The 25,919-nt window shown below is 36.6% G+C and overlaps 1 protein-coding gene and 1 long non-coding RNA gene across 5 annotated transcripts; both read right to left on the bottom strand.

Moving 5' to 3' along the window:
- Window positions 1-5,304: 5,304 nt before the first annotated feature.
- LOC132066452 (uncharacterized) lies at window positions 5,305-6,170 on the bottom strand. Its single transcript, XM_059459760.1, has 2 exons — window positions 5,456-6,170; window positions 5,305-5,417 (listed from the first exon to the last, which is right to left on the bottom strand). Exons 1-2 carry the CDS (start codon window positions 5,913-5,915, stop codon window positions 5,305-5,307), a joined length of 573 nt encoding a protein of 190 aa, XP_059315743.1. The 5' UTR covers window positions 5,916-6,170.
- Window positions 6,171-12,691: 6,521 nt separating this feature from the next.
- LOC132068698 (uncharacterized) lies at window positions 12,692-16,794 on the bottom strand. Of its 4 annotated transcripts, none has more exons than XR_009417480.1 (5): window positions 16,668-16,794; window positions 16,375-16,507; window positions 15,428-15,517; window positions 14,808-14,884; window positions 12,692-12,977 (listed from the first exon to the last, which is right to left on the bottom strand). It is a non-coding gene; the product is annotated as an uncharacterized LOC132068698 (long non-coding RNA). The 4 variants fall into 4 exon arrangements; XR_009417479.1 differs by having other exon boundaries at window positions 16,596-16,742; XR_009417481.1 differs by lacking the exon at window positions 16,375-16,507 and having other exon boundaries at window positions 16,668-16,793.
- Between the last annotated feature and the right edge of the window lie 9,125 nt (window positions 16,795-25,919).

The raw sequence follows: 25,919 nt of genomic DNA, 5'->3' as shown, positions 1-25,919 counted from the left end.
GAATTCTTTTCCTCTAAAAATGTTCTCTGCATTAATTAATTTTCAAAACAAAGTTATAGTAGAGTCATGTGATTTGTTGCCGAATTTGCGTTTGACGAAGTTATTAGGGTTTGAGGTACCGCTACACCATCAACATGTATATCCGTTTTATCCTGGGAAGAAGTAATCCATAACCTCGAGTACAGTGAGGGGATTAAATTCCTTAAGGACACACAGTGAATTATGTGGACTAGGATAGTGTTTTTGTCATTTTGTTTTCTCGGTTTATTAAAAATATTGTTTCGTTGTTTGAACATTGTTTTAATAACGACATTTATTATTTTGAGCACAGTTTGGATAACAATCTTAAGGAATTTAGTGTATATATATATATTTGTGTTCATTTCTATCCCTAAGTTACTATTCGATTTAGAAAATATAAAAATTTTATCGAGTTAGTAAATTCGGTTTGAAGAATGTCAAAACTTTGCCGAAGTTGGTCAATTGTGTCAGCTTGAAGAAATAAAATCTTCGCTAGTTTCATTGTTTTTAAGAAATAGAAGTACTGAAATATAAAAGTACTTTTTCTAGAAATAAAAGTACTCTTTCCTTAGATAAAAAGGTATTGTTTTTTTCCAGCAATAAAAAGTTACTTTTTTGGAGACTAAAATATGTGAATTTCTACTCTGGTTTTGAGATTAAAGTTTTCGTAACTTTCTACTCATTTGATTATTCGGTTTGAAGATATAAAAACTTCATCGAGTAAATAAGTTTGTGCGTTACGGTTTGAAGATATAAAAACTATTATATTTGCATTTTTGGAGATCAAGAAGAAACAATGAAGCAACAGTTTTCCAGGAAACTTTTGGGCGCAATTTCTGGTCCTGATTCTATCAAAAATGGCAGAAACAATGTGAGGAACAAGGAAAAAAATATTGGAGTATATTGCTGGACGAGACTAATATGACGGATAAATCTTTACCAGTAACTAATTAAATTGAAGGTTTTCAATTTTTTAAGAATTGAGTGATATATGCTGCCACATATTTTGTTCTTGGCCAATTCCACACTGTTTTTGGCTTTCATGGATTAGAAGGAGGTTTTGTCAGAAGAGTTTGGTGGCTTTAAAGTCGCACGGTGCCTTCATCAATACATTCCAAGTACTTTTATTCTTGAGAATGATGGAGGTCCGGATCTAGAAGAGTGGTACGTGAAGGGGTAGCGGTCTCGGCGACGAAGATTTTGTTGCCTTGTCCTACTCATGTACTTTTTCATTCGTTGTAACTGTTGCGACTGTTGGAATGGTCTGTTCCATTCAAGAATAAATTAAATTGTGAAAGCCGATGACAAATATCAACAGATGCTCCTATTGATGCTACTGGGAATTTGGGATCATTAATTTTTGTAAAGTAATCATGAGATAAGAAATCTTATCCCTTGAAGATACTTGTCGTTAGATTCATCCTAAGCAAATTTAAATCAATCAACTTGGAAAGGGAAAAAAAAAAAAAACAGAAAGACCAAAGTTAAAGGACGATGGATCAATGTGAAGGAAGCTAAAGAGTTTCTGCCAAAGAATTTTTCAAGGATCAATCATCCTAAGACGTTATGCAACAGGGAGTATTTGTTTGTAGATTGACGTCCACTATCATGGAGATCCACATTCCAATTCTATGTCCGGAAAGTGTTGTGACATTGAGAGTGTACAAGTTAATAATAAAGATGGATCAACAAGGAAGTGGCGAAATCGGATTCTACTTTCTTAAACTCTAATTATCTTTTTAATTTATAAACTGCTTGTCTCGAGTTGACGATGGCATTTAGCATTCGAAGCTAGTACTTCTGTTGGTGAGGAAAACAAATCCAAGTTTAGAACGTGGATATGCCAAACAGATTGCTACATCACACCATGGCTTGGAGTGATTGGAATGGTGAAATAAAGGGGAAAACAAAACCGGTTCTATTTTCTTAACTTTACTTATTATTTATATGTATATAATTTCTACCCTTTGTGCTTTTGTAAAATTTATTTTCATAAATAAGATGTTAGGGTAGATGACCCACTTGTGATGATCTTAAAATGCATGTTAAGTTTATTCAAGATAAACATAGTTGATATACTTATTATAATCTGATATTTCATGTCAAACAAACTATGGTAAGTTGGAATAACTATGTTACGTAATGATCAAATGGAGTTTACTTTCATGCACTGTGATCATACGTTCGAAGTATTATACAGGTTTGTAAATATATTTGAAGTTGTCATATTAATTTAAATCGTGAGAAAATGACAACTTTATTAATTAGTAGACCATTCTGAGTTTGCTAAATGTGATTGAAAGACATTTTGTATGTACTTGATATCCTGTAATGAGGGGAAAAAATATTAATGCTTTCATGCATATATGAAGATAGTACTTGAACTATTCAAAATGTGGGGTCTTGTCTTGTCATAAAATTTGTCATTAAAAAGTAATATTATACTTAATGTCTAATTTAATTCGGAAGAACAAGAGATGTTAGTTCTAATAAAATTCTTGTAAGACCCTGGGTGAATATGAATCTGGTTTTGAAGAAATATGTTTGAACTATGGCATCATTCATCAAACAACTGCTCCATACACACCGCAATCCAATGGGATTGAAATGATGAACGCTTTACTGATAAGTTTTGGATTACTGCAGAACTTGTGGGGGAAGCTTTACTTACAACTAACCCAATACTCAACCGAGTACCCTATAGCAAAACACAGTCCATTCCATATGAAATATGGAAAGGAAGAAAACCTAACTTGAAATACTTTGAAGTGTGAGGTGTTTGACAAAGGTCCAGGTTCCTAAACCCAAGAGGGTAAAAATAGACCCAAAACCGTTGACTATGTTTTCATTGGATATGCCACCAATAGTAAAGCATATCGATTTCTGTGTACAAATCAGAAAATCCCGACATTCATACATATACGATAATAGTATCAGATAATGCTGAATTTTTTAAAACTATTTATCCGTATAAAAGAGAATGTGATCCATCTAGCGAATGATTAAAATGACCTCGGGAAGAATCAAAGGAAAATACACCAATTAACGAAAATCCAAGGCGTAGTAAACGTCAAAGGACGTCTACTTCCTTTGGATCAGATTTTCTAACATTTTTGTTGGAAAATGAGCCTCAAAATTTTAAAGAAGCTATGACTTCTTTGGAAGCTTAATATTGGAAAAAAATAGTCAATGGTGAAATTATTTTCGGTAACAAAAACCGATTTTATTTACCAAATTGGATAATTACAGAGCATAAAAAAAACAGTTCCTGGACATAGTCCCAGGAACCAGAATCTACCATTTCAGGCACTAAACAGCTAAACTATTGATTAGAGCCTAAAAAAAAAAAAAACACAATCTAAGCTTTCTTAGGGATAGTAGTTCAGGGTGGCAATTCTCCTTGCTAGTTTGGGTCTCAGGCTCCCTCTAATCATAGCTTCCTGCACAATCTGCCTTATAAGAATATCAGGAGTTTATGTCTTGTATTGAAGGACTCTATTATTCCTTTCATGCCATATAAAGTAAACAGCAGCAGCAAGTACAATCCTCAACATTTCATCATGGGCATTTTTCTTGTTTGCACACCTTACAATCCAATTTACCTCTTCTTGACAAGTCATAGGTGCTCTATCAACATCTTGCCATAATAGCAGCTTCCTCCATTTTGCAGCAGCATAGGGGCACTCAAAAAAGAGGTGATCAATAGTCTCCTCTACATCAGTACATAATGAGCACTAGTTGGAGTTAATCAGCCCTTACTTTAATAGCCTATCCTTAGTATACAACCTTTTATTCAGGGCTAAAAAGGGGATGAAATTCCATTTAGGGGCACCATGGTTATTACAAGTGATTCTCCTCCATTGTACTTTGAGAAACCGACCTCTGAGCTTTAAGTACATATTCTTTATAGAGAAAGGAAGCATCATACTTGACTCAGTTATTCCAGCTTCATCCATATACTTAGTGGCCTTGAAGATCTTTTGGAGCATCCATGAAGCTTGCTTTGGCATACACATCCATACATTCCCTCCTTTTATATAGTATGAGTGCACCCATTTGACCCATAATCTATCATCTTTGTTACATAAATTCAAGAGCATTTGCACACAACAGCTCTATTCCAGGTCTCTAAATGTATGATATTAAGTTCTCCTGCTGCCTTGGGTAGATAGAGTTTCTCCCAAGATACCAGTGCTTTCCCAGAGGTTGCAGTTCCACCAGTCCACAAAAAAGTTCTACAAATGGTCTCAATTGCCTTGATCACTTTCTTGGGCAAGATAAACATTTGAGGCCAAAAGGTTTGAATTGAAAACAAGATCGTTTTGAGAAGTTGCATTCTGCCAAAGATAAGACATTAGTTTTGCAGCCAATGAGTGACCCTCTCCATCATTTTGTCTATAAGTGGCAAGCACTGGATTGCTGATAGTCTCTTGGTACTTAGAGGCACACCCAGATATCTAAATAGTAGCCTACCATTTGAGAACTTGAGCTTGTCCAGTATCTCTTGTTGAATACCTTGCTCAGTGCCCCCGAAATATATAGAACTCTTAGCTACATTTGTTATCAAACCTGATGCAGCTGAAAAACGTAGGAAATAATCATACAGTTTTAACGTTGAACTTACATCACCCCTAAAGAAGAGAAGCAAATCATCAAAGAAATCCAAGTTGAACAATCTTGAGTTTATCACACTTAGGGTGGTAATTGAAATCTGGATCATGTTTCAAAGTCTTGAGCATCCTATTGAGATACTCCATACAAATCACGAAAAGGAAAGGGGACAACGGATCCCCTGCATTATTCTTTTCCTAGCAGGGAACTTCGAGTCAGTTGCCCATTCACAACAATTTCATAAGAGACAGTTGACACACAACACATAATCCATCACACAAACTTATCTGGGAAATTCAAACTAATCAGCACCTGTTCTAAAAAACCCAACTCCACAGAGTCATAGGCCTTTTGTATATCTATCTTCGACATACATTGTCTTGGTGAAATGTCTTTCCTCCCATACCCTTTGACAAGCTCATACCCTAGGATGATATTATCAGAAATCAACCTGCCAGGTACAAATGTTGTTTGATTGTTCTCAACCAAAGAATTGCATTACTTCTTATAGTCTACTGGTAAGGACTTTTGAGATAATCTTGTACAATACTGTGTAGCAGGATATAGGCCTAAAATCTTAGCAGAGGTTGGATTCTTAACTTTTGGAATCAAAGTAACACTTGTGTAATTGAATTCATAAGGCATCACTAGATCCTTAAAAAAACTTCATCCTCAATTGGCCGGTCTATCCGTAGAATGTGCCCATCTTTCATCACACCACAATGAATTGCTGGTAGTGAGCTTGTATTGGACCCTAATAATAGTTTGTAGAATCTGCATATTTCCTTTTCGATCTCTCCAGGCCCCTGAAGAATCACCCCACTATCATTAGTAAGTTGAGTTATCTTATTCTGAGCCACTCTACTCTTCATGTTTGCAAAGAAATACGTTGAGTTTGAATCCCCCATCTTGAGCCACTGTACTCTTGATTTTTGCCGTATAACACTCTTTTCAACTTTAGCCCATTCCTCATATTGTATTTTCAGATCTTTCTCATCTTCTTTGAGATTGGGATGCTGGCCATCTGTAGTGAGTTTTTGTATATCCAGCAGTTTTTGCCTTGCCTCTTTCAGTTTCTCTTCAATGCTAGCAAATTCCTTCTTTCTTAACTGCTTCAAACCTTCCTTTGCATGCATTAAATGCCACCAAACAGTTCTCAATGAAGAACCAGCAGAGCAAAAGGACCAATGTTGCTCCACTAACTCTTTAAAATCTATTAAATCAGCCATAGAGTTAAAGAATTTGAAAGGTTTGTGAATCCTCTTTCTTAGCTCAAAGAACATTAAAGCAAAAGGGAGAATGATCTGAGAACATAGGTTCCATTGCAACAACACTTGTGATATTCATCTGGACTATCCAAGCAGCATTGGTGAGGGCTCTATCAATTTTGCTAAATATAGTACCATTGCTCCATGTGTATGTCCTGCCTGTTGTATTAAGTTCAGCCAAACCAAAGGTCAAGCAAAGATCTGTCTAAAGTCCCTTACCTCTATTTCTTGTTTGTCATTCCCATTGATCCTGTCTTCAATATCAGTAACAGCATTGAAATCACCAAGAATTATCGATGTTATTATTCAGGTTCCTTAATTCAATCCATAATGTCCTTCTTTGCACCACTGTATGTAGCCCATATACAAATGTAGTAAAAAATGTAGCCCTCTGAAAGCTTATAGAACAATGTATGATCTGATCTTGTACTTTGTGAACAAAAACACTTACTCTCGTAACATTCCATAATAACGATATCCTTCCTTTCCCATTATTATTACAGTTTGCTTCCCAATTCCGTCCCTTTTCCACTTTCTTTACAATACTAAGAGCATACCTTTCATTAACCCTGTGCTCCATTATTGCTATCACCCCTACATTATTTACCCTTAGGAATTTTATCAATTCCCCATGCTTATACTGCTTATTAAAACCTCTAACATTCCAAGTTACTATTAACATTTAGAAGGTAAACTTACTAGAGGATCACCTCCTCTATTTTCACCACTGCCTTGCCCATGCTTCCTTTGTCCACCCTGATTATTCCCATCCTAAATTTTGTATGCCTCCCTCATTTTCAGGAGTTACACTTCCCCCCTCTTGTTTCTTATATCCTACTGTATTCACCGTGTTCTTCTCTTGTCTGATAGGTCTGTTCATAGAAGGAGCCTGAGATGATGTTGCAGCCTCGGTAGGGGCTTGTGTAGCCCCATCAGGTATCACCACACTTTCTGACACATTTTCTTTTGCGTGCCATTCCACTCTGTTAGTATTAGCTCTTGGAGGAGGGGCCACGGTGCTTTTAGAAGGTGCTTTCAGTGGTGGTTTAGGCACTGTTACATTAGGCTTAGGAACAGCAGCTTTGTCATCTGTTTTCATCACCATCTCTTTTTCACAATACCCAACTGGCAACATGTGCTACAATACACTGGTTTCCAGTCATAGGTTACCCATTGCTCGAACTCGTTCCCATTGGGATCTTGCACCTTAATAGAGTTGGGCAAAGGTCTTGTGATGTCCATTTCGATCAGAACTCTGGCATAGGATATCCTGACCATTTGAGTGGTACATTCATCAGCGTATATGGGCAATCCTAATCCACTACCCAAACGACTAAGCGATTCTGCACTCCAACAATTTAGAGGTAGATTAGGAAAGTTCACCCATAATGGGATGGACTTAAGCACCTCCTTGGCAAAATCAAACTGTGATGTCCACGCTTTAATAATAATAGGATTATTGTTCATTATTTGAGGCCCTGAGTAGAGCACCTCATTTCAATCCTTAAGGCTGTTGAATTTGGCTACGAAGAAACCATCGTTATGGTAAAACATAGTGGGCTTAGAAGAAAAATTCCACTGATGGGCAATAAATATCTCCACAATAGCAATTGTTGGAGAAGCTCCAATAAAGGACCAGGGCAGTCACCCACTTCTCGCTTTCCCTATCCAAATCCAGTTTGAAATTCAATGATTTTCTCACCATTTACCACTTTGGGATCAATAAAGGACAACTTCATTCCTTTGTCAGCTAATTTATTCCCATTAAACAAATTAGACCAGGCCTTACCTCCAGCTGCAGATTGAGATTCAGTCGTACTAACAATAGGGTTGATGCTGGGCTCAGCAATCGCCACACTTGCGGATGCAACTTCCGTAATAGATCAAGCTGGAGGCAAACCCGCAGGTGACGGCGTTGTTTGAGAGGATAACACCTTTTCTGTAGAGCCTTAAGGTGCCAGAGGAGGTGTATTTATCCCACTACTCTTTGCTGGGAGCAGTGGCCACATCTCCACTCTGGCGGGTTCCAATAGTTGTTTCATCTATTTCCCTAGGTCAGGGGGCTTAGGCTCCGCCAGCTATGTGGTAGTAACCGTCCTGCTCGCCCTTACTTTTGCCATTCCGGCAAGGTGGTGCATGTTAGTCGCACACTAATGTGCACCAGTTCAATCAATGGTGAAATTGAATCCATATTAAACAACCATACATGGGAGTTGGTTGATCTTCCACCCGGGAACAAACCTTTAGGTTCCAAATGGATATTCAAAAGGAAGAAAAAAGATGATGACACTATTGACAAATATAAGGCAAGAATTGTTGTCAAAGGACTCAGACAACGAGAAGGTCTTGATTATTTTGACACATACTCATCGATAACAAGAATAATATTTGTTCGGGTGTTAATAGCTTTAGCCATTGTGTATGGTCTTGAAATCCATCAAATAGATGTTAAGACAACTTTCTTAAATGGATATTTAGATGAAGAAATCTACATAGAACAACCAGGAGGATTTGAAGTTTTCGGGAAAGACAAGAAAGTATGTCAACTTGTTAAGTCTCTTTACAGACTAAAACGAGCACCCAAACAATGGCATGCAAAATTTTGACCAAACGATGTTGACCAATGGATTCAAGATTAATGAGTGTGATAAATATGTTTACATTAAGAACATTCAGAATCATATAGTCATTGTTTGTTTGTATGTTGATGATATGTTGATAATGAGTAAAGACATTGCTGACATAAATGCCACTAAGTGTATGCTATCTAGCAAATTTGATATGAAAGACTTAGGAGTTGCCGGCTTAATTTTAGGAATTAAGATCCATAAGACTCTCCAAGGTCTAGCACTGTCTCAGTCTCATTACATTGAAAGATTACTTGAGAAGTTCAAAATTTAGATTTCAAAACTGCAAAAACTCTAATTAACGTAAACCTTGCTATTGCAAAGAACAAAGGTGAAAGTGAGTGTCAATTGGATTATGCTAGGGTATTGGGAATTTTAATGTACATCATGAACTGTACGCGACCAGATATAGCTTGTGCTATAAGTAAACTAAGTCGGTACATGAGTAATCCCAATCAAACGCATTGGATGGCAATGAAACGAGTTCTTGGATATTTAAAACATACCCAAAACTTTGCCTTGCATTACAATAAATATCCCGCAGTTATTGAAGGATACAGTGATGCAAATTGGATCACCGGATCAATAGAATCCAAATCCACAAGTGGATATGTATTCACTATTGGTGGAGGAGCAGTGTCATGGAAGTCATCCAAACAGACATGTATTGCTTGCTCTACAATGGAGTTTGAGTTCATAGCTCTAGACAAAGCCGGTGAAGAAGTTGAATGTCTCCGGAATTTCTTAGAAGATATTCCTTTCTGGCCCAAACCTGTGGCACCTATATGCATACATTATGATAGCCAAGCAGCAATAGGAAGGGTAGGAAGCGTTATGTATAACGCGAAATCTCGTCACATACGACGAAGACATAATACCGTTCGATAACTACTCTCTAGTGGAGTTATCACAATTGACTATGTAAAGTTAAGAGATAACCTATCGATCCACTTACAAAAGGCCTAACTAGAGAGGCGGTTGAAAGATCATCGAGGGAATAGGTTTAAGGCCTCGGACATGTCATCATGGCAGTAACTCTACCTAGTAGACTGGAGATCCCAGGAGCTAGGTTCAAAGAGATTAAACAAAGTTATGAATGACGATTAAACAAAGTTATGAATGACAGCTCAACATTGTCAACTAACTCAACTTATTCTCATGATGAAGACAATGTTTAGAAACAAGGATAGAGCATTAAGGTTTTTTAACGAGTTAATAAAGTTTAGGCTTTTTAATGGTTTCTAAGTTTGGCAAGTATGACCAAATAGTGTATCTACGGGACGACACATTTAGGAATCACCTACGTGAGTTTGAATGTAAGCCATTTCGAGGAGTATGTTAGGTAAAGGCCCATGCTTTACACTTAGGTAAAGGCCCATGCTCTATGCACTGATGAACCAGGCAGTGTTCATGGCTGAAACAACACAACAGTGAAAATCAAAGACGATTAAAGGATTAATTGTGTGACATCTGGTTGTCTAGGTAAACACCAAATCTAGATGGTTCAAAGATATCAAATCTACCGATTGACCGAGTATATCCGACATATGTTCACTACGGAAAGTTTAAAGGGAAACCTACTTATCCAGATGCAATTAATCCTTGCTTACGAATCATACAGTTTTTATGCATGTTTTAATCTTTGAGTCATTCCCCATTCATGTAGGAGATTGTTAGGATTTTAAGGTGTGAATGAGAAATGAGAAAGGGTACCTTTTGGAGTGCACCCAAAAGAAACCTTTTGGATTGCACCTCTCCATCTCACCATTTCATTTTCTATAAATTCAAAGGCTTTATACACAGAAATATGAATTCTTTTCCTCTAAAACTGTTCTCTGCATTAGTTTTCAAAACAAAATTATAGTAGAGTCGTGTGATTTGTTACCAAATTTGTGTTCGACGAAGTTGTTGGGGTTTGAGGTACGGCTACGCCATCAACATGTATATCCGTTTTTATCCTGGGAGGACTAATCCATAACCTTAGGTACAGTGAGGGAATTAAATTCCTTAAGGAAAAAGTGAATTATGTGGATTCGGATATTTTCAGTTTTATGCATTTTACGTTTTTCAAGATTAATTCATGTTTCTGGTTTACTAGTTTTGAACATAGATTTACTAACAACTTTACCCTCCCAAACCATACATTGTGGGATTTCACTGGGTATGTTGTTGTTGATGTGTCGATCAATATTTGCCCCAAAAGAAAACTACAATTGGATTGCTTTCTTCTATTTTAACAGATGGTACCTGAACCCGTCCCTCCAATTATTAATTCTGTAGCCATGTAGCATCAGATGAACAAAGCATTGAACCATATTAACAAAAATGATTCTTACAGTGTATATTAATTTTTTAAGTAATTTTAGCTATAAGTTGTAGCCTACTCTTTCTCATATGACTTATTGAATTGAAATCTGACCGAAATCTGATTTCATATGTGGCGTCAAATAGTTGGAACTAGGATGTCATTACTAGTTCCTATTCTGGTTATTCAGAACCGTATATTATTTTTGTGTCTGATTTTTGCAGCAAAATGAATGATCAATTGAAGACTCATCAAACAACAGCTCACGGGGGCAGATTTACCTTAGGCCAAGGGGTGTCACGTGACACTGCTTTGTCGGAAACTTTTACAAGTATATATAATTAAAAGACAAAAACAAAAATAAGTGATATATTAAACAATGTGACACCATTTAAAAAAAATCCTGCATACACCACTGGGCCAGCTTAATCAACTTTCAACAATGGGATGATATATACAATTTGTGCTTTTCCTAAACAGGAGTACTCAGAGTAACTTTTTTTCTTGCTTATAGAATTTTGAGGCAATGCACAATGGAAACATCAGAGAATTTAACAGACCAGCTAATGGTGAAATTGAGACGGAAGGAGGGGGAAGGGGGTGGGAGTGGGGGGGGGGGGGGTTAAATTGGGTTGTACTGATTCATTTCGTGCACTTTTTATATACTTAATGACTGCATATGTAAATCATGCTTATTTCATATCATGAGTTGAGCTGACAAGTCTGTGTGACCTGCAACTTGGGCATTAGTGGTATAGCTTATGAGCCAATATGGTCTACAACTTCGGTGCTAGCGGTTACGGTCCCCATTTGTATTGATATGCATTGCTAAGTCTACGGACTTTGATGTCAGTTGAAATGATTTTTGTTGATGAATCTATGAACTTGTGTATCAACTGGTTATGAGTGTGGATAAAGATCCAGCCCCCTATAGTCACTACTCCTGAGTCTATCAAGCGGTATGCGCACGGAGTCCTGGAAGCACTGGTTATTGAGACAAGTTTCAACGGCCCTTCCGAGCGTTATGAGTGCTAGAATCCTTTCCCCTAAATGACACTTCTCTTAGGCTTACCATGTGTTTTTCGCTTGTGAGGATAGGTGGCACATGTCCCGAGGAACCCAAATGCGTTTGAGAGAAGAAAACCAAAACTAGAAATTTGGAGACTTAAGATTTGACCAAAGTCGATATTTGGGGTTAACAGATTTAGAATCGAGGTTTGAAAGTTCATATAGATTTGGTTTCTTGCGCTGAAAAGTTGTAATTTTATATGTTTTTAAAAATAATTTTATATGTTTGTAAAACTCATACTCTGAGGCTGTAATTTGAGTTAAACTTTGTTTCAAGTTAGAGTTAGCTTGAAGGAGTAGCAACAATATTAGGATTGTTGGGGTAATGAGTTTAGACGTAGGTGTTTTTGGGGATACGAGTGCAAGGGCGGAGCTAGGTACAATGTACTACAAGAAAACAGGTCTTTAGCGAGGGGAAATCCAGTCATTAAAAGCTCAAATCCGGTCGCTATTAGTCTATAACAACCGATAAAAATCCGGTCGTCACCGGCCGCTAAAAGCTCCGTCGTTAAAAGTTCGCGACCGGATTCCAAACCGATCGTAGTTCCTTTAGCGACAACAAAAATTCCAGTCGTTACTAATTACTTTTAGCAACTGGATTTTTCTCTCGCTAATTGTTGTTCCGGTCGTTAAACTTTAATTACAACAACAAAATGAACTATTATAAGTGCTTTTAGCGACAGGCTTTTATCTTCGCTGATTGTCTTACAACTCTCATCAGATAAATTATATGGTTATTACTGTAATAATATATAAAATCCTATACATACACGTACTCTGCTCCAAAAACATAAAAAATGATCAATATTTATATTAAATTTCACAGTTAACTACAAAGAACAAAAGCATAATAGTACCAAAAGTATACCTATCCAAATTGTATGACAATATATTTGTCAAGCTCTACCAAAACAAAAGATAGAACTATAGCATTACAAATGGAAACATCTTTAACAACTCCAATCAAAATAGAAAATAGGTTCCTCTTGTGGTTCAACTTGTTCTTTAGCATTTTCAGTTGCTTCTCCTCGCTCCACTTTCTTCCACGATAGGTTCTTCAGACTTCAGCTTTTTAATCTGTTAATAGAAAAAAAATTCATAACAGTCCAATAACAAAACTCCTAATAGCTACTACATTTTCTCTTTTTACATATGCACTGAATAGCAGAGCCTATAATAGTTCCGTATGGAATCTATAGCAGTATGCCCTAAACCAAGAACAGAAATTAAATTGAGTACGAGTTTAAACTAATAAATTGCCACCTATTCTTTAAGATAACTTCAGAAGAGTTGAACATACATGCTGATTTTTAAAACATCAAACTGTAACTAAAGTCATATGTACAAATATATTTATGCATCAGGATTAAAAGTATGAATGTGACCAGTGGCTAAATAACTTAAGGGCAGATTAAAGACACATGCAAACATCTCAGTTAACAAATATCTTCAAGTTTCTACTGCTGAGCAACATGTTAGTAATCAAACCATGATTATTTAGACAAAATGCCTCAATAGCATGGCATAAACACTATTTTCTTCTGGAAGAACAATGCAGCGAAAATATAAGGAGGCAGGCCAATCAACATGTCTACTTGTTATATATTACCTCCATTTGATTTTAGAAACACTTCATTAATCAAAATAAAACAATATAAATGATAGAATTTCCACTCTTCAAAAAAATCAGGCCATTTGTAAACAACTCTTCCTCATTCTATGTGTTTTATTTTCTTTTCTAAATCGGGATAATTTCACTAATAATATACTCGAACGATGCCAAAAATATATTACAATATTGCTACATGAATTAGCCATGATCTTTCTCCAGGTTTACCCAACTATCTATACAAGATTGTACTATTGTACTTCACACCAAAAATATAAAAGAAATGGAAGACAAAGAAGCATGTAAAGCAGAGAAAAATACAAGCCCATCGAATTACTCTAAACATATCTAGTTTTATGGAACTACAACTTGCCAATTTGATGATACATATAGGATAGCTCTCTATTTCGCTACTAATACTCAAACCAAGTATAGCTCTCTGTTTCACTGCTAATATTCAAACATGTCTCCTTTTACTAATACACAAATAATTGAACTCCAGTAAGATATTTGTCCAAAGAGCTTTTTCTTAGAAACAATTTTTTTTAAAATAAAAAAAAACAGATAATGTATCCTATCAGAGTACAATAAAAGGTTGCAATTATTCCTGAAATTATTTTAGCTAAGGATGAGATCACAACAATCTCTCATCTTTCCAATACTGTAGATGCTTTATGTTAAGGACTTAAATGTTATTGAGGTTTGTGGCATTGAGTAATTTGGGAAACTTAGTAAGAGGTACGGCTCAATGGGATTGCAGACGAGTTTCTACTTCAACATCATGAGTTTAAGATCACTTGTCTGACTATCTGAATATCCTTATCAACCGTCAAATCGTAAAATGATTGTTCTATTAATAAAACACTTCTTATTCCAAACCTTGTAACTTCATGAACTTTCTGTGTCTAAAAGTGCTAAGACACTCTCTTAACCAAAGTCCTAAGACACTCTCTTAACCAAAGTCCTTGAAATCCTCATTAACATGCCAATTCTACTAGTCTAGACTAATATTCAAAATGATAAATTTTAGACTAATTCTCAGTTGTGCTAATTCCCCAAAATCTGTGCTAATTCCCCAAAATCTCATCCCAAATTAAAATATTTTAGCTTGTCTTAAGTCCGACAAATCAAACTTTCTCTATTTATGTGATGTGGGACAGGTTATCAAAAGTTAACATGAAGATATCCACCAACAAATCAAAGTTATTAGTGCTCATTTAGTAAAAATCAACTCAACGGGCAATAGATGCTAAAGAGGAATTAACGAATAGCGAACGCCAAACAGAATATATGCTCACCTATACGGTGTCATCAGTAAGGCATCCCACAAAATTCTTTAGAGGGATGTAAAACTTTGTTCCCATGTTTCTCTCCCCTGTAGATACAGAAAAGAATTGACTAACTTCCAATTGATCCAACATCCATACCGTCCATTAGAATCTATAGATAAATTAACTAACTAAATGCTATCTAAATCCATGTACACAAAGTCTTGCATTGTTATATTCTCTCATTACTGACGGTCTTGTTAATGAAAACCACCAGAATATTTAATCAGTTATTCTAATATCAATAGGTCTTGTTATCGAGCATTACAAATGTAAGTTAATTTGGTTGTTAACAAAATGTCTGAGTTCATAAGTTGCATCCATAGTCGATTAGTTTATTGGAAAAACTCATGTGAGTCAATAAATTAGTGACTCAAACAAGCAAAAGTATTTGAAAAAGGACAAAAAAACTTGAGCTCATTCTGTCAAGATACACTCCACCAGCGCTACAAAGACTCAACCTTTAAACACTTCACCAGCACTACGAAGACTTTACCTTTTCCCTCTAAGTAGTGCCTTGGTCATTCAATGATATACGCAGGGAGCGAGAAATAGATACAAAAAGTAACTTCAAGATTTTCCTTTCACACCTTCGTTATCAATCTCCTCAAATGACGAAGCACTACAATCATCAGCTTCAAAACTCTTTCATTAGCTTCAAAATCCATATTTCAACATCCCTAAAATTACAAGCAGTTATTAGCTTCAAAAACTCTTTCATTAGCTTCAAAATCCATATTTCAACATCCCTAAAATTAAAAGCAATCATTTGCTTCAAAAACTCTCTGTATTTTTTTATAAGATGTTATCAACTAAAGTAGACTTACCATGATTACTAGAGTCTCATAATCGATGTAAAGCCAGCACTGCAGATGTATTTGATATCTTATTGTTGGGCTATAACTTGTTGTCTCTTATGTGCCTCATGTTGCACTCTCATGATGTCATTTTTCTCGCTCAATAATTGCTATTAATTGAACTTTGCTAAGGGAGATACAATTGCAAATGTTATACTCCTTGTAGTATCTAATATCAGGATCCTACATTATGACATTCTTCTATTTTATTTTTCCCTTTTCTGTGTTCATGTTACTCTACTTTTCTGGTATATATGGCATTTAATGTTGTCTCTACAGTGCAATTATGCTGCTAGAAATCATAATATAATTGTAGTTCATATTTTTTAAAACATATTTTAATTCTTTACTCAAATATGTGTTACTGAAAATTAAACATGTATTGCAAAAAATATCCACTGCAAAAAGTTTTAGAGTGTTTTTAGCTGTGGGACGAAGAGAGTTTTCTAAGGCTCAAAAATTCATTCAGCCATTTAGTCGAACACTTGGTGTGCAATTTTAAGGACGTCTATGAAATTGAAGTTCTGGATTAGCCATCCCCAAAACAATTAGGGCAAACTAATCACAGCAACCCTTCACCAATTTAACACAAACACAATAAATGAATCATTCACAAATTAAACATCACAACAAAAGCAAGAAGAACACAAACGATGTTCAAAATTTAACCAAGAACGCACCTGATGTTCTGTTGGAATATCTCAATACCTACACGCTTCCTAACTGTGGCACCGGAGTCTCGAGTTTATTCCTAAGCTTCAAAGTAAAATTATGAAGCTTATTCCAAACATAATGAAGCTTATTCCAAACATTCTACACGCATGAAACAAAGAGAAAGCATGAGAGAATGTTAAATTACAAAAAAGTGGAAGTAGAAAAGTAATTCCGCAAGCAATACAACCTATTTTACACATTCCAAACAAAGATACGGCTTAAAGAATGAGAATTATGAGGCTGAGAGATGAAGACTTACAGCTTTTTTAGTCGGTTTCTATCTCTGAGTAGTCTTGTTCGTGTGTAGGGTTTTTTATTTTATTTAGAGAGATAGGGCGGGGAAATTTTGAGGGAAGCAGGCGCGCTTTTTTTTGGTTAATTTTAGTATTAACAACAGGATATTATACTTTGTAACGACCGGATGTTATCCTCTTGTCATTGTTAAATTAAAAATTGGCTTTTAACCACGAGAAAAAAATTTGGTCGTTACAAATATACTTCTAACGACCGGATTCATATCCCCTCGTTAACAAATGGTCGTTGAAAGTCAAAATTCTTGTAGCGCGATTAACCAAGGGGACCGAACCCTCATCGGCAGAAAATTACATTGTTTATACAAGGTTAAAATTATATTTTATGTATATATAGTAGATGTTGAACCCTCTTTGGCTTCTTCGTCGTGTGTTTACTGTTTCATCTTTTGAACCCTCTTAATGAAAATTCGGACTCCGCCACTGCACAAGTGTAACCCTTTGAGTTTTTGGGTCAAGCTAGACTTAGCTTAAAGACGCTATCAACAAACGAGGATTGTTAAGCTTTTTAATTAAGGATTATTTGTGTGAAGTTTACCGTGTTGATTTAATAGAAAAGTTAGTTAAAATTTCACACGAGGTGTTGGTCGAGGTTTTTCACCTTTGAGCTAGATAGGTTTTACAATTAAGTCACGTGTTCGTTATACTCCCTCTGTCCCAAAAAGATTGTCCTCCTTTCCTTTTTAGTATGTCCCAAAAAGATTGTCACCTTCTCTATATTTAGAAACAATTTAACTTTATGAGATGATTTACAGCCACACAAATATCTAAGGCTTGTTTTGAACCACACATTTCAAAAGTCTTCCTTATTTCTTAAACTTTGTCATTGAAGTCGTTAAGAGATAATCTTTTTTAGGCGGAGGAAAGATTATTTGCTTTCTATATTTAACCGACAAAGCACCCATTGTACCAGATTTATATAGTTCCCGTAGATTGAACATGCAAATTTTATGAGAGTAAAAATATTGGTAACAACCTAATTCAACCCTCCCTCTTATATTGGATGAGTATCTAAATCAACAATTAAGAAATTAAAATATCAAAAAATGGATTAATCAAACTTTTAAAAAGTTTCTTAATAAACTGATCAATAAATGGTAGTAAATTATTTGGGTGTAGCTTAAAACCACTTCTTAGTGAGCTTAAATGAGAAAGTTTCTCCAAAAGAGTAAGAAAGAAAAGTGACGCCCGACCCTTCCCTCACACTGTCGGATTTAATTAGAAGATGACCATATAGAAGAATACATTTTAGGCTAATTGTTTTATCATATCAATGAAACTCTGATTCCACATAATTAGTGTTTTATTGCAATGAGCTAAGAGAGTAGTTCAAACTTTGGTGTCCCTTTATGGCATTTGTATGCACTGTGGCAGTTGCCATTTCATTAGCTTCTTTTCCAAAATCTTTTCTGTTTTTACCTTTCTAGTTTGTTCATTTATGGGGTTGTTTTTCATGTGATGTAGCATGGAAAATATAATTCAATTGTTGGATTGTGCTTGACTTTTGCAGTTACTAACTGTGCTTTACGAGTATGATTCTTCCCTCATTATTTAATCAACTCCGCTGAAGTTGACATTACTGTCCATGCCACGTGGTTCTCTCTCTATCTGCAAAGCTTTTTTTCTTAACAATTAATTAATCCCCATTGTTTTAATGTGGGGTTTAGTCTTTAATTTTCTCGTGATGTTTCTAATAATTTTTTTTTTTTTTTTTTTTTTTTTTTGGGTACGCCTCAAAATTTTAGGCTTTGTAACCCACATCCAATTACAACCCTTAGAACTTTCTAGCTAAGGTAATACCATTAACCATGAGAATTACTATTGAACTTGTAATGCTTTGGGATCCAATGCTTTGCATGAATCTTGAAGTGAAGGCTTTCTCAGAGTAAAATTTAGTACTTCTTTATTTCTCTTCCACTTTAAATTCAAATGACATTTAGACGTTTCTTAAAAAATTCACTCACAAAGAAAAGAAATTTCTCTTAATCAGAGAAATTTCTCTTAATCAGAGCGGTCACGTGAAACAATATAGTGAAAATTTTGCATTTTTAACCATCATTTGCAAAAAGAATATAAATGGAAAATGGAAATACGTGACCTGCTTCACTTTCACACATTATTGTAAGAAAATTGATCTTTGGATCTAACTCGGCCTCAAAAGATAATTTATAAGTTGACCATATGAAAGACAATATTCGATACTCTCAACCAATATTAATGCGATACATATTAACCTCTCCCTTCAACTCAAGTCTGAACAATTAATATGGCAACATTAGGTATTTAAAAATCAGTCTAGGTCTGTTCGACCATGCTAAAAAAATGGACTTCGAATCTATTCAATTCCGAAATTGTGCCAAGATTATACAAGGAGGTATAGTTAATTTTCCCAACTAATATGCCTCACTTAATACCATTGAAGCTTGTTTGCTAGATGTTGTGCGAATGGTTGCACAAGCAAAGGTAATAACATTTTTACTTGTCTGCTTGCCAATTTATTTTCACAAGTGACAACATGATTTTGTGTTAGGCGCATTGGCCAATAAAAATGATATTGAGATGACTTCAACTGTTTTATGTTACTAATTTATCATATATAAGTTTAGACATTATTTCTTACCATATTTGACTAGTTAGTATAGAGCAGATATCTTACAAATGACAAAGTACATCAGAGAGACGTTGATGAAGTTGTTGAAAATATTGAAATATTTTTGCGGACTTTGCGGGTTTCCCTTTGTAAGCTTGCTATTATCGAATTGCTTTCATCGAGAGAATCATAATCTGTACTTCTCATATATATAGGTTCAACGGACAAGTCCAATACAATACAAAACAATCATCCATGACAAATCTCTTCACCTCATCCACCCCCCCGCCCCACACCGCCCCCCCCCCCCCCCCTCTTAATATAGAAATAAAAATTATTTGGTGGGGTTGAGGTTTCATTTATATATAGACTTCTTTTCCTAAAGATCTATAATCTAATAATTTAATTACATCCTTTCTGTATTATAGGGATTTGGATTTTCCTTTCTACACCAAGAGGCAATCATATAGGTACTCTATGACCATGATCTTGGCAAAGTTCTTCAGCTATGATTGGACTTCAATATACTATTTGTTTGTTTTAACTACTTACTTTTTTTCTATAAAAAGAATCTTATGAGAAAAACATGCATATGACCTATAAATATAGAGTCATATATGGAAGTGGAAAAGAAAATTATGGGTGTGAAGCAAAATCTCGGATTGGAAGTTGATAATTAAGATAATTGGTAAAAGTTTAATATAGGTATACTCTTAGAGGTATATGTAGGTTTGTTGTAGTGTATTTGCGTTGGTTTAGACTAACAAGCTAAGCTAGTATCAAAGCATATGATTCAACGAGGCGAGTATGAAAATAACAGAAAGTATAGTAGCTCTTATGTCGCGCACGGAACTTATGATAAACTGAAGAACATAGTGATAGCATGGAACACACCCGTTTACAGCTTTTGCCTATCTATGTGGTCAATTTATCATCTTTGTTCGTTGTTTGTATGAACAAGGGAAAAACCTTGATTTTCTGGATATTGAAAATGAAGAAGATCATCTCCTTATAAGGTTACAAAGAAATCTATACATGGTAAATACAATTAAAGCAGATTCTAGGCTAATAATATGCAATTTACCTCCTAATCAATCAACCATAATTAGAGTTATACATGGAAGGTATATATTGTAATTGATGGTGATTAACACCCCACCCCCGTCCCCCTCAAACTGATGGTGGTCAACCAGTAGTTTGCTAATAAAGAACTCATGCCGCTTCTTGGTTTGAGACTTGGTGAAAAAGCCCAGCAGTTGATCTCTATAGGCAAAGTGAGGAAGAGAAATAAGACCGTCATCAAACTTTTCCCGAACGAAGTGACAGTTAATCTCGATATGCTTGGTTCGTTCATGAAAAACAGGATTGGTGGCAACCTTACTTTCATTGTCACAATACATAGGTGTGGGAGAGGAAAAGTGAATGCTGAAATCAGCCAACAAACGACGCAACCAAACAACCTCACTGCAAGTAGTCGACATGGCGTGATATTCTGCTTCGGTTGACTATTTGGAAACGGTCGCTTGTTTCTTCGACTTCCAAGACAGCAAGGAGTTACCAAGAAAAACACAATACCTAGTGGTCAAACGACAAGTGTCGAGGCAACCACCATAATCAGCATCCGAGAAGGCAAGTAAAAGAGTATGTGAGTCACGACTGTAATGACGGCCCATAGTCGCAGTCAACCGAATATAACAGAGAAGGAGATGAACCATCATAAGAAGGCATCGAGGGTCAGACACAAATTGACTGAGAATATGAATAGCATGAGCAATGTCAGGTCGAGTGACAATTAAATAGACGTCAAATAAGGCATCGATAAAGGGTCGGGTCCGAGAGAAGTTCCCCGTCAATCTTGGAATAATGAGTGTTCTGCTCTATGGGTGAGCCAACAAAGGGTCCCATCAGACAGGTGAGCCATGTCCAAAATTTCTTTGGTATACTTCCGTTGGTAGAGGAAGTAGCCACCATCATTTGCGAGAGATTTCCAAGCTAAGAAAGTAAGATGCGTGCCCCAAGTCCTTCATTTGACCCAAGTCCTTCATTTGAAAGTAAGATTGTAACATACCCTTAAGCAGCTAAATGCCTTCTACGTCATCCACAGTAATCAAGAGATCATCGACATAGATTAGCACAAAAACTGTCCGTCGTGTCGAGGGGGAAATAAACAGAGAATAATCATCGTGGTTTTGCCGATAGCCATCTTGCAAAAGAATAGACTTCAACTTAGAGAACCAAGTACGCGGAGCTCGCGTCAAGCTATAAGGGCCTTTCGCAGTTTGCATACCATGGATGGAGAAGTGGATAAGCCCGAAGGAGGCTTCATATACACAATCTCATATAGCTCACCATTGAGAAAGGCATTAGTGACGTCCATCTGGGAGATGTCCCATTATCGAACGGTCGCGACCGCCAGTAATGTACGAACAGTTCTCATTTTAGCCACATGAGCGAAAGTTTTCTCACAATCAATCCCATACTCCTGCCTAAAACCTTGCACCACCAAGCGAGCTTTATATCGATCTAACGTGCCGTGGAATTTTTGCTTCAAAGTGTAGATGCACTTACACCCAACCACAGTTTGATCCGATGGGGCAGGAACCTGATCCTACGTATGATTACGAGCCAAGGCATCAAGATCAGTTTGCATAGCCAAGGTCCATTCTTTACAGTCAGCTGTTTGTTCATAAGATCTAGAAATAGAAATGTAATCAAGTGAATATAACAGGGATAATCAGGAAGGGGCTTTACTGACTCGGCCAGATCGGGTAGTGACTACACTGTGTACTGGTTCTGTCACGTCCCAAATAGACGTGAGTGGCACCCACACTAGTCCTATAGTGAGCGAACCAATCCCTTAACCCATTATCAAGCCAATTTTAATTATTAAATCAATTAATCTCATAAATAATAGCATAAAATGCTTGACAATAAAATAACTAAAAAGTAAGTGCGGAAGTCTAGCTATTACATCCCCAAAATCTGAAAGTCACCGTACAAGGACTCTAACCAACAATGTCTAAAGAAGAAGTACTGTCTTAAAATAACATAATGTCTGGGATAAAAATAGACATCTGAAATAAGAAAGATCTTCAGGTGGCATGGCATGGATAGGAGCTCACCTTCTGATCTTGTAGCGAATAACCTCAACTAGATGAGAGGTCTGGAAGACGTCTCTGGCTCAAAATCCGACTACGCTTAAAAAGTGCGAAGTGTAGTCGCACAAACACGCGTACTGGTAGGTATCATAGGCTGACTAAGATTAGTATCATGCATACATACATAAAATAAATGAAATAGGCAGACGAGCACAACAAACATGTATCACAAATAATATCCTCAAATAACCCACTTTCAGAATAAGTCACCAATTATCAACAACGAACACCAATACTCAAACCAAAGGAAATAAAACAACAATGAAGTTTCCCTCTCTTTCACATATATGTACACACATGCTAAATGGTAATGTTTTCCCCAAATAGCCATGACTTGCAGGGGACCCATGGCGTCCATGTACCACTCGTTCCGGAAAGAACCTCAAATTACGAGCTCACACTAGGCTACATCGTTACCCCTATCAAATGTGCCTTAAAAGATGTATGTATTCCATCTCAATCATCATCAACAACGTCTCAAAATCAAATCACAAGGAATGACTCAAGAACACGTATCAAATCAACATCAATGAAGTATAGTTCAATAACACAAGTCACAATAAGCCTCACAAATAATCTGCTCAATGTAATAGAACATGTCACTAACAACAACTCATCTCTAAAGGGTATATGTGAACACCTTCCTTTCAACAATCTCAAGAATACAATTCAAGTTTATCAGCCTCAACAATGGAAAATCACTTCACATAATTAAATCATACAACTAACAACAATCACCCAATCTCCATGTCCGAAGTCCTAGACATGCTTTCTCCCATAGATTCTACGACATATACAATCAACTAATCAAAGTCTAACTCAAGTAAATCGTAACCTACCTCGAAGCCGAACTCGAACAATGCAATCACTTCACAATGGCTTTTCCTTTCCTCAAAGCTTCAGAACATTCAAAGTCTAGAAATCATAATGCTTAAGTAAGTAATGGAGTATGAACTCAATTCATGGGTTCTCTAATCATTTTAATCCTACCAACCTGATTTTAGCCAAAGTCCCCATTTTTATAGGAACCCTAGGTCTCAACAACCAATTTTCGGCGTTGAATAACAAGTTCTCATGCTATGCAGCGATAATCTCTATTCTTAGATAAACAAACAACATTAACCAACAATAAACAATACCCATCAGTATTCTAGGGTTTTCCTTAGTGTTTGCGTTCTACCCTTCAATTCCCATTAAAGGTCCTTTGATTGAAACAAGAATCAACTAAGAACATTACGCGTAGAAGCTAGTGATTAAGGCTTACCTTTGATGAAGAATAATGCCCTAGCCTTAGAAAGTCGCTTCTATGCTCTTGGGAACAGTTTTTGGGATTATGTGAGGAATAAGGTCGAAATAAGGTATTTAAATCGGGTTTCTAATTTACTGAGGTCCGCTGCAGCGATCCGCCGTTGCAGTGAGAACTACCCCCGCTGCAAAGGGCTATTTGAGAAATCGAACCTTCGCTGCAGCGGGACCCCTCCTCGCTGCAGCGAAAATTCTTCCACTGCAGTGGTGAAACCTAGGCAGTGAGCTCGGAAATTTTCCAATTTTTATACTTAGTCTCAAAATAATAATTTTAAGGCCTTATTAACACAACCAACACACAGACCAAGTTAAAAACACATCACAGAGTCAATTATAAATCGCCACCACAACATAAAACACACCCCAAGCTATTTAGATAATCTCATTCCTAACCTCTGGAAAGTACTAGCAAGGGTAGAATGGTCAACGCACGCATAACGACCAAGCGGGTCGTTACAGGTTCAGAAGAGGGTAAAATATGAGAATAAGAGGGGATACCTGGATCCGGAGATGGTGAAGGAGGAGCAGCAGCCAAGAGAACTCTCATATAAGGATCAGGCTCATCATCAAAGTAGAATGACATAGGAATCAAGCGACCAATGACATTAATCAATTTTGTAATCGAGCGAAAGTAGAACGAGTCCTCAAAGAAGAGAACATTGTGTGATATCCTCATCTATTTGGCATCCCGGTCATAGCAACATAAAACCTTTTTGAGTGTTAGAATATCCTAAACAATGCATTTGGCACACTTGGCATCAATTGTGGAATACTCAAACCTTGGAAGAAGCACATAGCACGTACATCCAAACACACGGAGAGTGTCGTACGAAGGCTTAGTACCAAGAAGCTTCGACAGATAAGACTGATTTTGGAGAACCATAGTGGGCATTAGATTAATGAGATAGACCATCGTGTGGACAACTTCAGCCCAAAATAACTGTGGCAAATTGGCATGGAGTTGAAGTGCATGGGCAGTTTTAACAATATGGCGATGCTTCCGCCGTAAATAACATTCCCGAGATCGGGTGATAGGTTTTCTGAATAACACCTTCAGTAGCTAAGAAATGCTCAAAATCTTTGGAGGTGTATTCATCAGCCGAGTCTGTGCGAAGAATCTTTATGTTTTTCTCAAATTGAGTTCGAACCATGGCATAAAAATACTTAAAGACCATGAACACCTCAAACTTGTGTTGAAGAAAGTAGACCCATGTAAACCGAGATACATCATCCACAAATATTATATAGTACGAATTGCGAGAGAGCGACTTGGAGCTCACAGCACCCCAAACATCAGAGTGAATAAGTTCAAATGGAGAGGTGGTATGATGAATACTTTTACTAAATGGCAACAAATGTGATTTTGCAAGAGCACATGATCCACAATAAACACTAACATTATTCTTAAAATCAATTGTAGACAATAAATCGCCAGAGGAAAACAAAGACTTGAGATTCTGAGTATGAGGATGTCCCAAGCACCTATGCCATTATTCCTAAAGAGCATTGGTTGAGGCAATCTCCTGAGAAGATGGAGCAAGAAAGCACTTGTGAGAGTCGTAGGATTAGCCCAAATCCAAGATGAAGATTTCCTTTTGTCTACAGCCTCAACCAATCACCTTCCTGGTTCGCAGATCCTGAATAAGACTACTATTAAGCGTGCAAGAAACTAAGCAATGTTGATTAACAAGCTAATGAACAGAAATTAAATTAACACTTAATTTGGGGACATAAAAGGCATCAAATAAGACTAAGGAGGAAAATCGGGAAAGGTAAATCGTAATGTGCCACTTCCCTAAATTTCAAGGTTCATTCCATTGGCAAAAGTGATAGTTCTAGGGAGGGAACAAGGTCGAGAAGAAGCAAAGCTTTTTAAGTCACCAGTCATGTGATGAGTGGCACCCTAATCTATAATCCAAGGAGTACTCAACTCAGGCTTACCAAAACCTGCAACATGAAGACCTTGGATAAGTTGTTGCACGAGATCAGTAGGTATAGAAGAGAAGGAACCATCAGAGGGAGGATCCACAACAAAAGTAAAGGCAGTGGGAGTGGTTGAACAACCAGAACATGGTGGACGAATCGGGCAATCGATGATCAGATGGCTATCTTTCTTGCAATAACGACAAAAAAGTTTGGTGGTAGAC

The sequence above is a fragment of the Lycium ferocissimum genome, chromosome 8, assembly GCF_029784015.1.
Source record: "Lycium ferocissimum isolate CSIRO_LF1 chromosome 8, AGI_CSIRO_Lferr_CH_V1, whole genome shotgun sequence".
In the NCBI taxonomy this organism is placed as follows: domain Eukaryota; kingdom Viridiplantae; phylum Streptophyta; class Magnoliopsida; order Solanales; family Solanaceae; genus Lycium; species Lycium ferocissimum.
Note: the sequence above shows the minus strand (reverse complement) of the source record. Positions and strands in the feature narration are given on the sequence as shown.